The following is a 17,773-nucleotide window of genomic DNA, read 5'->3' as shown; positions in this document are numbered from 1 at the left end:
GTTTATATTTTGTCCTTTAGAATTCAATGTACTTGGAAATATCTCTCTCGGGCAACGGGAATTTGTAAAAAAAAATCCACTTTCATCCAACTAATGGATGGTTATCATCCACCTCCACACAATCTCTCACCTTAGCCCCCCAAAACCTTTAGATTTATTATTTTACTCTTCTACTAGTCATTATTATATTAATAGTTGGGTACCCTACCCAAGAGTCTTTGCAAAATAGTGCAGTTCTTCCATCAAGTATATCCCGAGAGAGGTTTTTGTTAATGTATAATATACAAAATAGTATGAAATTCCTATTAGAGAAAATTATTATTATTTACACTTTTACTTAAGTTTACTTAGGTTAATGCATTTATTTATTAGTTGTAGTCTAGGAGTTTTTGACAACACAAGAGTCTGTTCCTATCTAAGTCATACTTATCTCCTCACCTTGATCGAGGACATTCCACCTTTTGTGGACGTAGGCTTAGTTTTCATTCTTATCTCCTAGCATCTTCTAGCTTGTTCTAGAAGTCTTCTTGAGGCCTTTATATTCGGGCCCTCTCATTTTAATTTCTAAACTCATAACTCATTTTCAAGGCATATTGTATAGCAATACATTTTTCTTTGTTTACAATATCTTCTCTCTCTATCCGTTTAGTTTTTCCAAGCTCCACCTCTTCCTTCTTTGGTTTCCCTTCGACAGGCTATTTGCATGCAAGTGATTTTGGCAAGTTGTAAAGTTGGCTTTCATCAACTTCTACATGGTATCAAAGCCACCCTACAGCTTCTTGGCTAAAGGATTTTTGAAGCCACGATTTGGAGACACAAACCCTAGTTTGTTTATGATTTTTTTCTTCAATCCAAGGGAAGAGCATTATTCGGAGCACTTTGGGCCTAAATGAATGCTACCATTGAGTTTAGAAGGCCTGTTATTGTCAGAATCCATATAAAATTTTCCCATTTTGGAGAAAGTCGCTCTGAGAGGCAAAACTTTTTTTTATGGCAAGGTTGTAAGGCCTTCTGCGAGCAAGTACGGATGATTTTTTAAAAAATTAAATTAAATGGCCACTGGCCATTTTCCAACCAGCAAACCTGTTTATCTGGTGGGCAGTTGTTTTTTAGGCCACATAGTTATTTTCTCAATGGCACAATTATTTTTCGGCCTGGCAATGTATTCCCGGTGGCAGCGCAACATTTTTCCCAGCGGTAGTGCAACATTTCTCCCGATGGTGGCATTGTCACCACCAACCTCTGCTCAACCTTAGCTCCACCAGTGGGGCCCTTCTTCGCTAGTTTTCTCCACCCACGCTCCACCCACTTGCACCGTGTGGATTTTTCAACGACAGTTGGCACATAGAGTGGGTGCCATGTGGCACAAGTGCTACATTGGCATATGCCACGTGGCCCCTACCATGTCACTTGCCAACTCAACATCTTGTCGCATGGATGTCACATGGCACTACCATGTGGCCCCTTTTTTTGTTGTAACAATGCCCAGGCCATCAATTTTAATGAAGTGACTTGCTGATGTCAACATGACATCAACACCCCTGCCAACACTCTAAGTCCTTTTTTGACCTACTTGTAGTTTTTCGATGATAACTTGAGCACACTGAGGTATTATTCTGATCCAAAAGAAGCACTAGAAAGCTGGTTTTGAGATGGAGACATTGGTGTAGGTATTTTTAGGTTTTGATGCAATTTTGTGGCTCATTTTTGCAATCAAAGTCTGAAGTTCTATTTTTCACTCGGACAAGCTTATCTTTTGCATCCCATCTCCATTTTTTGAAAATGTTATATTTTTGGAAAGCTGGTTTTGTCATCTTTTTAGAAATGTTATCATTTCCTTCATATTCTACCCCATTCTCTTTCTATCATGTTTTTAGCATTTTTTCTCTATGGTGGATATGTTGGATGTTTCAAGTCTGAGGATCATTTTCATGGCATGGGATCTTTTGTTTTGGGTTGTACTATCTTTTCTATCAGCTTTTTTCTGTTTCTAATCATTGTAGCTATGATTTGTAAGCATCTTTATGCAAATGCACTAAGATAAAGTGCCACTCTTATATTTCGGGTTCAGGAACATTATTTTGAGACAGTTGTACTTGCATTATTTTATAAAGAACCATGGGGGGATAGTTGTTGCCATTTTTTTTCCTTCTTCCTTTGTCAAGTGAGTGTCCCTTCCATGACATTAGCCCCATGCAGAGTCAGTGACCATGTCTTTATAGGTGTTTGTACCTCTTCCTCTCTCTCGTTGTTCTTGGTTCTTTCTGTAGAGGATTTTTTGGCTCACTTTCTCAGTTTCCTATCATCTCACCTCGTCTGCATTAAGGGGGGGTTATTCTATTGTTCTAATGCTTCCTTGGTTTGATTTTTTGATAGTGTGAGCTATGTATTCAGTACTTGATCCTATATACTAGGTGATTGTAGTGGCTAGCTACCTATGCATTTTGGTGAAATGGATCATCTACCATATAGACATGCTCGGTTCATGCCTTCTATTTTTGTGGAGATTTTTCAAATCAACAATTTCTTTCTAACAAATTTTGAGGCTTTGTCATGCTTCAATAATTATCTTCATGATCTTCTCTTTGTTCCTATTTTCTAGGACATTCCTCTAGTTGGAGGCTTCTTTGGTCCTTCACTAGGTTTTCTTACCTCTTTTTGAGGGAGGGTTTTTCCCATGTGGTTTTCTCTCTTTCCCTATTTTCAGAGGTTGCATTTCTTTGCATTGTACATGGGTACCTAACATGGCCTAGTTGTCAGGACCCATTTTGCATTTCATCTTAGCTATTGTGAGCTTAAGTGCATTCCCCTAAGTTGCACAAGGGGGGTGTTAGAGTAAATAATAATTATTTACTCTTTTACTTAAGTTTACTTAGGTTAATGCATTTATTTATTAGTTGTAGTCTAGGAGTTGTTGACAACATGGGAGTTTGTTCCTATCTATGCCATACTTATCTCCTCACCTTGATCGAGGATATTCCACCTTTTGTGGATGCATGCTTAGTTGTCATTCTTATCTCCTAGCATCTTCTAGCTTGTTCTAGAAGTCTCCTTGAGGCCTTTATATTTGGGCTATCTCATTATAATTTCTCAACTCATAACTCATTTTCAAGGCATATTTTATAGCAATACATTTTTCTTTGTTTGCAATATCTTCTCTCTCAATCCGTTTAGTTTTTCCAAGCTCCACCTCTTCTTTCTTTGGTTTCCCTTCGACAGGTTATTTGCATGCAAGTGATCTTGGCAAGCTGTGAAGTTGGCTTTCATCAACTTCTACAATTCCATACCTTGGAACCTTTAGGTCGATCTAGAGTTTAAAATATTCCACAAGGCTAATTTCTCCCTAGATATTTTCTTTTAAGAATTCTAGCCCTCCTTAAATATGATTTCTTGAACATTCTTCATACTAGTTTATTCTCTAGGTCCCGATTCTATTATAATTGTTTTCTCAACCTGATTCCACCCATTTCTTTGAGTCTACATAATTTTCTCACATAATCCTTTCCATTTTTTTCGCTTTGAGCCAATCCTTGCTAGTAGAATTTTCTCATCATCTATATCAATTTCATTTTTATCACTTTTTTGAGTGTCAAGAAAGAGAGTAGGTATATGTGGATTGTTGTCACAAAAATTTCCACCCTTGCCTGAAATTTTTACCTAAAGGCAACCTTGTGAAACATGGAAACAACCTCCAAGTCATGGGACTTGAACTGTGAGGATGAGTCTCCAAAGAAGGTCGGCTTCCTTTGCTATCAAGGTGTGCCTAAACTACACTTGGAGAGGAAAAGGGAGAAGGAATGTATGAAAGCAAGATACTTAATCTATTCTAAGGAGGTGATGCACCAAAATAGAGTGTTCAATCTTAGCTCTACCCAAGAATGTACAGTTCATTAAAATAATCTCAAAGTATACAAATTCTATCCTTGTTTAACTCAAACACCACATGCAGATCAGAAAATCAAAGAATGTTACAAGGAAGAGGCTTCACACTATAACATTCAAAAGCCAAGTAGATACAGTTATGTAGATGAAGAGTAAGAGACAATGCATTAACAAGAGGCAAGCAAATATTGCACAATATATTAATGGCAAGAAGAGATACAACAGAAAATTACACCAATTCAGAGGCAAGGGAAATCATAGTAGTAGAGAAAAATGCAATACTAGAGAATCAGAGAAAAGATCGACCCTTCAAAAGATTACAAAATGTGTTTTTATAGCTCAAGCATAACTCAAATAGCTTCTACACTAAGGCAAAGCACAATTACTACCATTTAAGATTGCAGAGAACAATCATGTAAATCTGGAAAATTAGATCTGTGGTACACATCTAGATACATGAATTCAATAACATGAACCTTAAGAAGACATAAACGGTGGCCATCAACATAGAATGAAGAAAAAGGGGGATCTAGATGGCCAAATGGTAGTTCCTCCAATTACCGTGCATGGGGGGAACTGCGGAGTGGTTGCCATTGATCACAAAGATCGGATTTTCCTTTAACCTCCTCTTCTTTCAGCTCTTCGAAAATAACAAAGATCAACAAGTCAATGCCACAACTGTTAGAAACTACCATGTGGTCCAATGGTCTTGCAATTTCCTACCACCCTATACCTTTTCAAACTTATTTGACCATCAACTGCCCATGGCTCCGCCACCTTTTTCATCTTTAACCATTTAATGTCTGTGAAACCATGATTGGAAAATAACTTAACCATTGCTACCGCCTATGGTTAGTGTTGCATTTAACTATTTGCAGTCTGACTTTGGTGAAATGGGGACCACTTGGACACATGTTGAAATGTAACTTCCCCACATTGCTTAAAACCCTCACATCTCTGAAAAGCAAGGAAGCGACAAGTAGATCATTCAAGATCTGATGGCTCAGGAATATGTGGTTACTTTATGACCCATGTTAGTAACTCGACCAATGAAATGCCTTCCGTATGCCAACTCATCTGACATCCTTTCTTCCTACGACCCACAACAAAAATAGGTCCCACATGTCCACTCATTGGCACATCACTTCCCCGCATTGTTTAAACACCTTGCATCTCTAAAAAGCGAGAATGTGACAACCGTAGATCTTCTTGCATCTGACGAAAAAATCATGAACCGACCCACCTCTTACATAGTCAGCATCTTGACCAATCAAAACTCACTAACCTGCCACACTTTTTTTGACATATTCCACGTTGGTCTCCACGCTATTTTGGCAGGCTCTACCTTTTCAGCCCACCAGGGAGATGACATCATAAAATCCATGTGTCAACTTGTTGCTTCCCCGCATTCACTAAAGATCAGACATGTTTAGAATGTGGGAAAGTGACCACCTTAGATCTACCAAGATCTGACAGTGTGGATGAAACAAAAGCTTGTGGACCCTATTAGAAATTCAACCGACGAGGAACTAGTCATACGCCAACTTAGCCAAACACATCAACTCGATCAATTTTGGTGGCCCACTGAAGAAGTTGGACCCACAACACACATGGCATGATGTTGCTTCCCCAAATTTGTTAAACACTGAGCAATTCCAAAATGCGATAAAGTGAGGATCGCCGATTTGTGCAAGATCTAATGGTAGAGAAAGTTGCGGGGCTCGAGAAATATTAAATGCACAGTCACTTGGGAAATAAGATATAACCTAAGATTTTTTTTTTTAAAGTATTTTTGTGTGCCCTATTTTGAATATTCAAATATATGAACATTATAGTGTTTGAATTCAAATCATTCAGCTCTAGCAAGAAGGAAAAATAGCTAACAAGGATGTAAAACAAATTTATTTCAACATCACTAGTCTATCCATCCAAGAAAACCATCTACACTTCCATGAGGAGAGTCTTTTGTCCATTATTTCTTTAAAAGTATCTCATGGTTTTGTTGATCTAAGTCCTTTGTCTAGTGGTAGGCCTAGATAGATTCATCACAATTTTCCTTTCTAAATCCTTTTGTATTTATGATATCCCTGGGTTCCACTATGAATAAAAATTCTTATTATTTCTTCAAGCTAATGATTTTTCATGATGCTAAGGCATATTGCCTTAACATTTTATTTCACCTATAGAGCCTTCATTTTCTTTCGTGTCCTAAATAACATCATTTTATCCAAAAACTATCAGTGAGTGATGGATTGCATTATGTTAACAACCTTTACACTTTCACATAGTCCTAGCTCATGTGGCCTTTTAAATATTCTTCCTAATGGTTCTCGGGTGTAGGAGCACATAGGAATATAGAGATAAAGATTACATAGCTCATTAATTTTTATTTTGAAATGTCAAGTAATGTTGGTCAATATATTTGAGTCAACATGTAAGGCTAAGTGAAGCCTTGGAATCAATTTGTAATAGATTGTCAAAGTTGTCTAATATGGTCAAATTATGTAAATTAACCCATGGAAGGGTAAAATGTCATAAAATGTAATATATAATCTATTTTGACATGTTAGTAGGGGTTTTATAAAGTTAAAAGGTCATTTATGAGAAAATGGAAAAGTTTTCAAATATGTAATAAAATATTGTCACAAAAATTTGACAATATGTAAAGTTGATGTAAAGAGGAAGGTCAAGAGTCATAGGAGGTATCCAATAGTTATAGGAAATGAAAATACATCAAAATATAATGTAATGGTAATGATTTAATAGATTGGGGTAGTTGGAAATATTTTGGAGGAGAATAGAAATGAATGGAGTTTTGTTTTTGCAAGTTTTATGTTAATTTTCTATGTAATTTTCTAGAAACTAGACTGATGTTTTTATTATTATAAATTCATATGAAATGATAAAAACTTGAAACTTATATTTTTGGAAAGGTATTTGAGTTAGCTTTCTTTTGATTTTAGTTTGGTCAAATTTCATTACATTTTACAGAAGTTATGGTCATTTTGGTGATTGTAGGTTTGAATCTGTCCTTGTTTGTTGATTCATCAAAAGTTTGCAAAAAATGTGTAATATTGCTATGATAAGTTATGAAGTTCTGATTATGCAATTTGCGAATTCTTGTATCCTTGCATCAAATTGGTATCAAAGCCCAAAAGGTCTGGGAAAAGGAAATTGTGTGGGGTTGGTGTTTGCATTTTGCAGGTTGAAGAGAGAACCTAGATGCCAAGAAACTAGGTAGTGGAAAAGAGAGGAAAACCTAGGTTAGGCAAGAAAAGATGGGGCAAGAAGATATAATCTTTCTTGGAGTTTTAGGGTTTTTTATGAAGTATATGCAGGGTAAGGATTCACAATAGGAGAAGAAAGAAGATGAAAATAAAAGGAAAGAAGAAGAAGAAAAGAAGAGGAAAAATAAAGAGAGAAGGAAGAGAAAAGAAGAAGAGATGAAGGAGATAAAGGAATAATTAATGAAATTGAGGGTAGAGTTAAATAATATGGAAGAGAAAACTCAAACCTTGGGAGAGAAGATTGAAGCTAAGAGGAAGAGATAAATCAAGAACCTATTGTCCAAACTATGAAAGAAGATGAACAAACTTCTTTACTCGTTGTGGAACTTACACAAAAAAATACTAGTGTTGATAATATGGTTGTGGTTGAAGACCAAAAGGATGGTACCATTGCTGATGAATCTCATGATGATATTTCTATTGAGAAAGAAGAAATCAAGGTTGTGGATGAACAAAGAGTAGACAGTGATCAAATGTATGTTGAAAGTGAAGACAAATGTGAAGAGTTCCCAAGAAGACTTGAGAGAAAAGATGCAATATTTATGATTGAATTTGATACTAATCCCATTGATTTTATCCATGAATATTTCATTATGTTAATTTCAATGTAGGCGATAGAGAAATCAGATTGTGAAGGGCATAAATGTTTTCCTTACAAGTTCATATTCTTAAGCAAGAGGATTGAGAGACCAAAAGTGAAGATGAAGATAAGCTTTCTTTTGACCCCTTTCCAAGGGACTTGGAAAGATTTGAAAGTCAGGAGTATGGTGTAGGAGCACATAGAAAAATGGAGATATAGATTACATAGCTTATTAATTTTTATTTTGAAATTTCAAGTAATGTTTGTCAAGATATTTGAGTCAACATGTAAGGCTAAGTTAAGCCTTGGAATCAATTTGTAATAGATTGTCAAAGTTGTTTAGTATGGTCAAATTATGTAAATAAACTAAAATGTCATAAAATGTAATATATAGTCTATTTTAATATGTTAGTAGGGGTTTTATAAAGTTAAAAGGTCATTTACGAGAAAATGCAAAATTTTCAAATATGTAATAAAATATCGTCACAAAAATTTGACAATATGTAAAGTTAATGTGAAGAGGAAGGTCAAGAGTCATAGGAGGTATCCAATAGTTATAGGAAATGAAAATACATTAAAATATCATGTAATGGTAATGATTTAATAGATTGGGATGGTTGGAAATATTGTGGAGGAGAATAGAAATGAATGGAGTTTTGGTTTTGCAAGTTTTATGTTAATTTTCTATGTAATTTTTTAGAAGCCTGACTGTTGTTTTTATTATTATAAATTCATATGAGATGATAAAGACCTAAAACTTATATTTTTGGAAAGGTATTTGAGTTAGCTTTCTTTTGGTTTTAGTTTGGTCAAATTTCATTACGTTTTGCAGAAGGTATGGTCGTTTTGGTGACTGCAGGTCTGAATCTGTCCTAGGTTGTTGATTCATCAAAAGTTTGCAAAAAATGTGTAATATTGCTATGATAAGTTATGAAGTTATGATTATGCGATTTGTGAATTCTTGTATCCTTGCATCATTCTCTCATCAAATTCATGAAGTTAATCAAGTTTGACAAGTACATGTAAAAATATTGCACAATCATATGAACAATCGAATATCATGAGTAATTCTTTACCACGAGAGATATCTTAAGTTAAAAGGGATAAAAATTTATTAAAACAAAAACAAATCAAAAGGAAGAGCTCAACAAAGAGCTCTAGAGAACCCTATCATGATCAAAAAATTCACCAAACTCATGAGATAAATGTCAGGGTAATTGTCCCTTATCAACAATATTCTAGTCCTACACGTGAGAGGAAGCCAATTTAGCCAGACAATCAACAACCCAAAGAGTGTAAAATAAACTAACATACTCAAGAGATCTACAAAAGTGGATAAAGGATTGTCATGTGAAATTTGAAAATTATTGAATTTAATCTTCTTTATACTTTATTTGATTTTATAATTGATTTGGAATAAAAGGCTTGGAAAAATATAGTTGCCAAAGTTGCCAAAATTTAATTTAATAATATGATGAATTGTCATAGGCCAACACAAACTTGTATCACTAGACTCTAATGATTATTAGGAAAAAGTGAGAACATTATTTATAAGATTTATATTTTTATATTTTAAGATCAATTCAATCTCAAGTAACTCTAAGTTACATAATTTATTAATTTTATGTAAAGAAACAAATATGTAGACATGATCCCTAATACAAGGAATAAAAAAATATAACATTGACCATAAATTACATTTAATCATTTCATTAAAATCACTTAAAGGCTAACTAAATATTAACCTGAATAGACAAATTTCACCATTACAATTATTCACCCACTTCTAAATATATCAACTAAAAATTAATAGCGTTTCACTTTGAAAGAGAACCACGAACATAGTTCAGGTACGGACTACACAGATTTGTTTTTAACAAAAACCCCACTCTCAACGCCTTGGAAACGTTTAGCAATGGAGATGATGGATAGAATATCGTCCAATGGGGAGAAACTCCAAACTCTCTGCACAGGGGGAATCATGTAAACACGATAGCTTAGATAGCGCCAAAGATGTAAGAGCAATTGTTATGACAATAACTGACATAAAAAAACAAAAGAATTCAGCAGGACAAAATGGCAAGAATGGGTGTTGTCAGCTTTACCACTACCAACAGGAATGGTGGCTATTGCAAGAAATTAAGGGAAAAGACAAAGCCCAAGCAACAAGAATGGGTTAGAATGAGATAGGTGTTAGATTGATGAGATATTTCTAATAATAATTAGTCATACAGAGTTTTCTATCCTAATTGCGGCAGATGAAAAGGTCAGTTGCTAATAAAATAGTCGAAAGCACCATAGCTGAGATGGAATAAACCAAGCCGGACAGCATTTAAAAATTCAGATAAAATCAAACTTCCCAACATGCTTGGATTGTGGGTGATAAAACAATAGAGGAAATTATTTTATTTTATTTGCAGACAAATTGGCAAGGGTTTGAACTATAATTGAGTCCTGTTTTTGCACAAGCAACAATCAAAGATTAACAGGATGTTCACTTACACATTCTTTGCATTCTTTCATCCTGATGATGACAAAACTTTCATACAATTGAATCAGAAACACCCATAAAAACAACATTGAACTGATAAAACTTCAATAGAGCCAGGTGAAAGGGGTCCAAGGAAAAGGGGTTGGCTATAAGTCAAAGTGGAATGATAATTATTGATGCATTTTGAACCAGAGGTTGTAATATAGATTCCATAGGGATAATTATGCAAGTTTGAAATTGCCGATTTATCAAAAACTTAAGGTACATCATGCATGTGGGGTGGTACTTATAGGCCACAAATATCAGTATCAAAAGGTGGATTGATGGAAGGCCCCTACCAAATGTGTCCCTGATAATTTGGGATAGTAGTATGTGGTGCCAGCTGAAAGCTCCAAGATAGGAGATGTGACCGCAATATGACCTATCATTATTAAGGAGAATGATTTGTCAAACCATTCAACAGCAAGGATCATGGATCTCGCAGATCAAGCCATACAATCATGTGAACTTTTGGTCAGAAGCATCATAATAGTTGACCTTTAGTGTACACTTATACATACCTCGTTTTCTATAAGAAAACCAATTGAGTTTATGTTTGTCATTTTGTATGATCTATAATTTGGACCTATTAGAACATCTAAATGGCAACTCATCCAAAAGGTATGTCATCATGTAATCAAATGCTTGAGTAGTTGATAATAGAACAATACCCACAAGCGATTCAAGGATGTTTGTATTCTTAGACATGTTATGTCTTCATACTGAGAGCAAGATATGTCATTTAAACAACTTAAACATCAGCACAATATCTGAAGATTTTAGGGAGAAAACTGAAACCCACAAATTTGTTGCATAAATGGGTACTGATTTACTGATAAAAGATAAAAGTAAAGAGGGTTAATCAATAAGAAAGTTAGAACGAATTTCAAATTACCCCATTAATGGTCCAGGGAAAACCTTTTATGTGCCATTTGAATTCATTCACATACAACACCTAAAGGTCACCTTTTATTCTACATTGATGAATTAGAAATCAGGAACACCAAATAAGATTGCACTTTTCTTTTATTTGATTAGTATCCAAACAATGAATTTTTAAAAAAATTAAGTGTCCAGTTCAAATTCATACTACTCTATCAGTTGCCTGATTTGATTTAGCAACCTCTGCCTATCGTTTTGGAAACAATAGTTTACTTTGTTATTAGAAGCACTAGAGCAGTGTGGCAAAACCTAAGCCAAATTATAGCATAGAAAGAAGCATGAAGTACTTGCCGGACATAACTGAATCTTTGAAAATCAGGGGATCTCCAATAAATTAAGTGCTCAGTGCTTGCCTGAAATACACCACTTTATTGCAGAATTGAAATGCTTCAAAGTGCATTATATAACATAGAGAACCCACATTACCATACATAACAGCCATTAGAGTTCTACAAGAGTATAAGCACAACAGCTAATAGCATACAAAAAACATCAACTACACCCAACAAGCATAGTGCCTCCTTCAGTCACTTGGAGCTCCAAAACTCCTGCAATGTCATCTTTTCAGTCTATGTTGAATCAAACTTAGAAATTGCAGACATTCTCAAGTCATATTTCTTGTGTGGCCAGTTCATACAAAATGAATTGAATGTCACCATCATACAAAAGACTGAGGGAAGACTGAGCTTGTTGGTGAACCAGTAGAAGCCCCCTAAAACAAAATACACAATCAGATAAACTGTGTCAACTTTATAGCATGCTATCAGTTTGTGCTGGTAACCTCCTGAAAAAGTTTACAGGAACTGAAGGAAGCCGGTACCGAAATTTGGGATGGCGCATGAAATACAATCCTGCAAGCACTGCAACAACTTGGAAGGGTGTAACATAGAGAAGTACAGCGGCCATTAAGCAAAAACACACAAAAATAGTACTGGCACGGGGATCCCTCCAACTTAAGAGGGATTGCAGTCTCTCTCCTTGTGTGGCCATATCTCCAACAACAGTTTGTATCCTTCCAGCAACACTTCTCAAGCGATCATATCGCATCCTCACAACATCAGCACTTCTTGAACTAGGGAATGTATCAAACTCCTCATCGAGTTCATCAGGTTGCATTGATTCAGCATGAGAGAGGCGAGTATCCATATGTGGTGGAAGACGAGATCGAAATCGATAATTCCATATCCCAATCAAGAACATGTAGAGGAAGATGGTGGGCAATATCAACTCAGGGTACCAAACCAATATAAGGAACAAAATATGCACCAGCCCTGTTGTGATAGGGTTCTTCCAATTACAAACATCATTGAACCATTTGCTGATTGCTATGAATGGAGAAAGTATAGAAATGATACGGAAGAAATTAGCTTTACTGCGACGGATGCTCCACATGTGAGAGTTCGAATCTACCATATATTCCACCACCTCCCTTCTTAGAGGCGGCTCAGCTCGGCTGAGCCTAAGTGCTACTATGTTGATGGCTTGGTGCCTAAGATTGTCAAGCTGAATCACAGAGAGAGGATGTGTATAATGCATCTTAGGCAACAAGGGCCTTGAATACATGTACATCATATTCACACGCGATGAACACGAGAAACGGACTGCCAACTGAAGTTCCCCCATCTTTTTAACTCCTGAAGGTTGCAACACCAGCAGAGGATATGAATGGGTATAAACCCTATCTGTCTCCAAAGTTGAGAGACGAATTCTTACCTTCCCAATTTGAGCATCCCTAGTTCCCGTTGCTTTCTCCCCATTTCCTCCTTCGAGGTGATTATTATCAAAAACACCCACAGTGATGACGGTGCAAGGGTCATTAACTTCCCAAGTGTACTGTTCATTCCATTTTGGATTCAAGTTATCAAGAATTGTTCTTGTTCTAACCCACTTTGATCCATATTTTGCAACACAGTAGGTATCAGTAGTCCCTCTTCCGTCTTTAGCCTTCATAGGAAGCAAGTTTTGTGCACTCAGCACACCAACTTCCAATACACCAATTGCGGGCTTCCACAATTGCTTAGCAGTGGGCCTCAAATCACTGGTGTAATGTGTGGATTCATCTAGGACATGATACCCACCATCAAGGCACACTCTAAGATGAATCCTACTTGAAAACTTACTTTCCTTCTTTTCACCATCAACTACTGCATGCTTTTCAAGGTTATACCACTTGGTGTGCACAGGTTTATGATCAAGCCGCTTTGTTATTGATGACAAAGGAATTATAGTCTTCCCCATAACCTCATCTTTGTTTGGACCTTGTCGATCCTCCACTGTAAGTACTAAATGTTCATCAAAGGGCTCTGCTGCCACAAAAAGCAAATCTTCATTCCACAAGGGGTTTGCTGTCCTCTGCTGAGAAACCTTTGTTTTCAATAATTGGTTTCCCAAATGTGCTTTGACATAAACCTCGGGATACTTCCCCTTGTCACTTGCCTGCAAATCTTGGGCCTCAATTATATTAACTCTAACGTACCAAAGTTTGGGAGATAGGTAAACCTTAGAACGAATCTGTCCAACGCCATCACTTTCGACTGCAGCTGCATCAGAATGCCATGCTTCTGGAAAGGCTTCATCTGCTTGTGTACCCATCCACACCGCAAGCATAAGCTCCCCTTTCACTTTTGACTCGGCCTTTTTGTCTTCCAACCGATACCATTGGGGTGCCAAGGGACTATCAGGAGGCACCCTCATGGGAATCTCACTCAGATCAAAGATCAAACGACCAATGAAGTCATCTTTCACAAGATCTTTATCCTTCACAACTACTTCCAGGAGAGACGACTGGAGCCTTTCCTTGGAAAATGCAAAGATTTGGTTCCATTCTGGATTCTTTTCCTTCTCAAAGTGTTTGGTCTTTCCCTTGTAGTTTCCAATTTTAACCTCAACATATGGATCACAGCTTCCAGTAATGTCCATGGTTGGCAGGTCTCGAGCTTTTACCACCCGAACATACAAGTACTGCATCCTTTCAACCAGATCATAGGTGCTGTTTAGCTTGTCTCGACGCATCCCAATGTTTCCAAGATGAGGCCTGGTCTCCTTCAAAGTGTAATCTTCTGGCTGAGTTGAATGAAATGCATTAGCTGAAGGAGGGTTATGAGGTGCATTATACATATGCACTACTTTTGCCTCAGACTTCTCCACCTCGGCTTGTTTAACTTTAGATTCTTGCTTTGCTGACTTAGGCAGGTGGTGAAAAACCCTCTTTTCCATCTCCACTGCAGTTGATTTCTCTTCCTTTATCTTTTCCGCTCCATTGAGATTGTCCCCTTTCTCTTCCACGGTGTAAATCTTCAAGCTAATATCTCCTCTGATGTTTGAGAAGAGTCCTCTCTTTTCCAATGGAAAATGCTGCACAGCTGCCTCTTTCTCACTCACAACGCTACTTCCATATACCCTCACTTTTCCCAAGAATTGCTTGCCCTGAGAAGATTTTTTTTCATGGTAGACAAATACGTCTACCATCTGGTTGGGAAGGCTAGAAGAGTCTGGGATGGTAAACAATAACTTCTCATTCCATACAGGGGTCAGATCCTTTTCTTTAGTAGTCGTTCGAAACTTCTGACCAGCATAGTCAACCTCTGCATAAGCATTTGCTGAGCCCTGCCCATCCTTTGGCATCAAATTGTGGGCACTAATAATTTCCACTGCTAGCTTCAGCTTACTCATTGTGCTCTCTCGAACTATCAAAAACACAAGCTTTGTCCTCCTTTCTGCCTCTCTGCAGTCACTGCGAGGCAACAAGAATTGCCAAAACCCTCCTTAGTTGACCTGGACATGGCATATTGATGAGTCTGATTTAGTGAACTGCAGTGCTAAATCTGAAATCAGGGTTTAAATGCTATGAATTGAGATCTTTATTCTAACCTTAACTGCTATATTTGTCTCGAAAATTTGAAATATCAAATTTTTGCAGAAACTCAAGCCTCCTTGTACCCAAACAAGCTAAAACTGATGCCACTTACTAATCTTAAAGCCTGAACAATCCTCTGAATTCCAAAGCCTGTAAATTATCGACGGAAAGGGGATTTAGCCAGTAGATAAAGATATGTCAATGCGGCTTCAAAACATATATAGTCTGAGTCTTTACTTTTAAAGACGGGATTTAAAGCTCCATTAAAAATCAGGAACAAATATTTCCAGATATCTAAGATCACTTTCAATACTATTTTACCAAGAAAGGAAAGATATTTACTTTTATTCCAAATAGGAATGCCACAGAATGCGCGGTCCTGAAGCCTTTGCTGCTCCTCCCAACTCAAAAACCTGTAAATTAGGGGCAAATTTCTTAACTTCGTAAGTTTATCAGAATTCAGAATATATCTCTGAAATATTCATCGCATTCCTTAGATTGTATCTATGAAATATTCCGCTCGTTCCTTGCTTATGACTGAAACCAAACTTCAAAGCTTTCGAACAAAGATCAGAAAACCGGTATCAGTATATCTAGACACTTCAACAGAGAACAATTTAAATTTCTTATTTTCTGTCAAACAAAGCAAACGGGAGCATTTTATTCCTCCAAGTTACATAACCCGCTATAAATTAAACTTTCTACGCAAAAAAAAAAAAAATTCAAAATAAACTACAAACTTGTTCAGATTCCAGAGCTTCTTACAATTAACTTGGTCTCGCAATGGTATTCGATCAATGCACAAAACAACCCATCTGCAGAAAATTGTAGGCTTTTCTGGGGGGAAATCCGAAACCACTAAATCAATTTCTACAGTCTAAGAGATCTCTCACATGGCACCAAATGAGTAAACATTCATCAATATGACTCGGATTTTTTTCTGGTCTATCACCAACCCCACCACAAACATATTATATAGAGAACCAAATATCCAAGCAAATGCACCTCAACAAAATTTAAAAACTACACACATCTTCCACATTGAACAGGTTTCTATAACCATTTTTCAAAACCAAAACAAACTCCATGAAAATGGAAAACCGTACTTCAACCCACAATCAAACACCATTTAAACTACGTAATCTCTATTTCTAAAACACATCATACTTTAAAACATGTGCAACATTCCACACTGTAAGACAGAAACTCACCTCCAGATAATTTCAAGCCGAATCGACTCCCAAATCCTGCTTCTGAAAACTCGAATCTTGGAAATGAGTAAGCCTTTGAAAGCTCAGCTAACACCACCCAAAACATGCAAATTCCATAAATTAGTAGAAAAAATGTGGCAAATCATGTTCGAGGAAATAAGCCCCATGATGAAAATGCAAATCCACGGATATGGCGTGTTCAAATAAAAACAGACCCGCAGGTCACAGTCCAGAGCCCCACCAGCAATGCATTTAATGGAAGTACGAAATAAAACAGAGATCAAATAGTTATTTGACCCGAGTTAATATTTGATTTCATTTCCCAAACAATCTTAACCCATAGTTAAGTACGCTAACCCGTCTCCATCACCATGTCCGCGACAAGAGAATCTACAAAGCTCTGACTAAGCGTGGGCCCCACGTGGAAGGAGATCGGAAATCGGGGTTTTCGATTATTTTTGAATTTTGTAAAGTTTTCCGAGGCCCGCCGGCGGCTAAACCGGTCTTCATCAATGTAGACTCGGAATTTGCACGTGGTTATGTGAGCGTTAAGTATACGTTTGAATTTTTACTCTTGGACTTTTTCAGAGACTCAACCGACCGTATTTGGGGAACTTCAAATAATATTGAAATAAATTCTCCCTGCCATTTTACTAAATGTTATTCACGTCTTTGTATGTCTCTCTCTTTCCTATTTTTTTCTGAATTGAATAAAGCTGAAAAGGAATCTATCGAAAATAGCAGTTTAAAAGTATGGAAATGTAATACGAACGAAGTTCGAAAAGTAGTGGTAAAATTAAGGTTCAGAAAAATCAAATAGTTTGGACCTATTCAAAGATACTAATAATATAATCGGCAATAATACCATTCAAATTAAAGATCCATTAAATATGGTAAAACAAATTTTTTTAAAGATTAGATTAACAATATTAAAAAATATAAGGTACACAATGATGACTAGTTAAGTACAACACATCTGACCAACAATAAGGACTTTGAAAATATAATTAGATGAAATATAGAAACAATTACAATTTAAATTTGAACAATCTTTGAAATTGACTTGCAAAAGGCATATATTTGTCATGCAATTGTAAAAACTAATATTTGGTTCCTTTCAATTTCTCATGATGATAGACGTCATTCTTCAACTACACACATGAAGAAACAACTTGTAGCATGATATTAGAGTAAAATCTCAATGTTTTCATTTTTTGATGCAAAATGTGATTAGAAAACATGGTTGAACATCTAGTTTTCGAAATGTTAAGCAAAATAGTCTATATCCTAGTATCAACAATAAGATCATTATGCATTCTATAACCCAATGATAATTTTTAGTGTCCCAGTGTATAATTATATATTGCTGAAAATTATGTATAGTCATAAATTTTTTTAGACTACAAATAACCCCAAAATTTGTTTTAGACACTCGTTATTCATTTGCTTACACTTTGTAGCATATATCCCAAACCACTAGTTGTT

The 17,773-nt window shown here is 36.3% G+C and overlaps 1 protein-coding gene across 5 annotated transcripts; it reads right to left on the bottom strand.

Annotated features, from left to right (window-relative positions):
* Positions 1–11,570: 11,570 nt before the first annotated feature.
* Positions 11,571–16,458, bottom strand: LOC149544601 (FT-interacting protein 7-like). 5 transcript variants are annotated; one of them, XM_089795207.1, is made up of 5 exons: positions 16,289–16,458; positions 15,843–15,914; positions 15,420–15,490; positions 15,092–15,227; positions 11,571–14,995 (listed from the first exon to the last, which is right to left on the bottom strand). In XM_089795207.1, exon 5 carries the CDS (start codon positions 14,891–14,893, stop codon positions 11,972–11,974), a length of 2,922 nt encoding a protein of 973 aa, XP_089651333.1. In that variant the 5' UTR covers positions 14,894–14,995; positions 15,092–15,227; positions 15,420–15,490; positions 15,843–15,914; positions 16,289–16,458; the 3' UTR covers positions 11,571–11,971. The 5 variants fall into 5 exon arrangements, with proteins under 5 accessions (XP_089651333.1, XP_089651334.1, XP_089651336.1 ...); XM_089795208.1 differs by lacking the exon at positions 15,843–15,914; XM_089795210.1 differs by lacking the exon at positions 15,843–15,914 and having other exon boundaries at positions 15,190–15,227.
* Between the last annotated feature and the right edge of the window lie 1,315 nt (positions 16,459–17,773).

This window comes from Cupressus sempervirens, chromosome 8 (assembly GCF_028749045.1).
Source record: "Cupressus sempervirens isolate cs-2001-9-10 chromosome 8, ASM2874904v1, whole genome shotgun sequence".
Lineage (NCBI taxonomy): Eukaryota > Viridiplantae > Streptophyta > Pinopsida > Cupressales > Cupressaceae > Cupressus > Cupressus sempervirens.
Note: the sequence above shows the minus strand (reverse complement) of the source record. Positions and strands in the feature narration are given on the sequence as shown.

Excerpts from the sequence above, each read along its gene's own strand:
- LOC149544601 (XM_089795207.1), bottom strand. The coding sequence starts at position 14,893 with ATGAGTAAGCTGAAGCTAGCAGTGGAAATTATTAGTGCCCACAATTTG.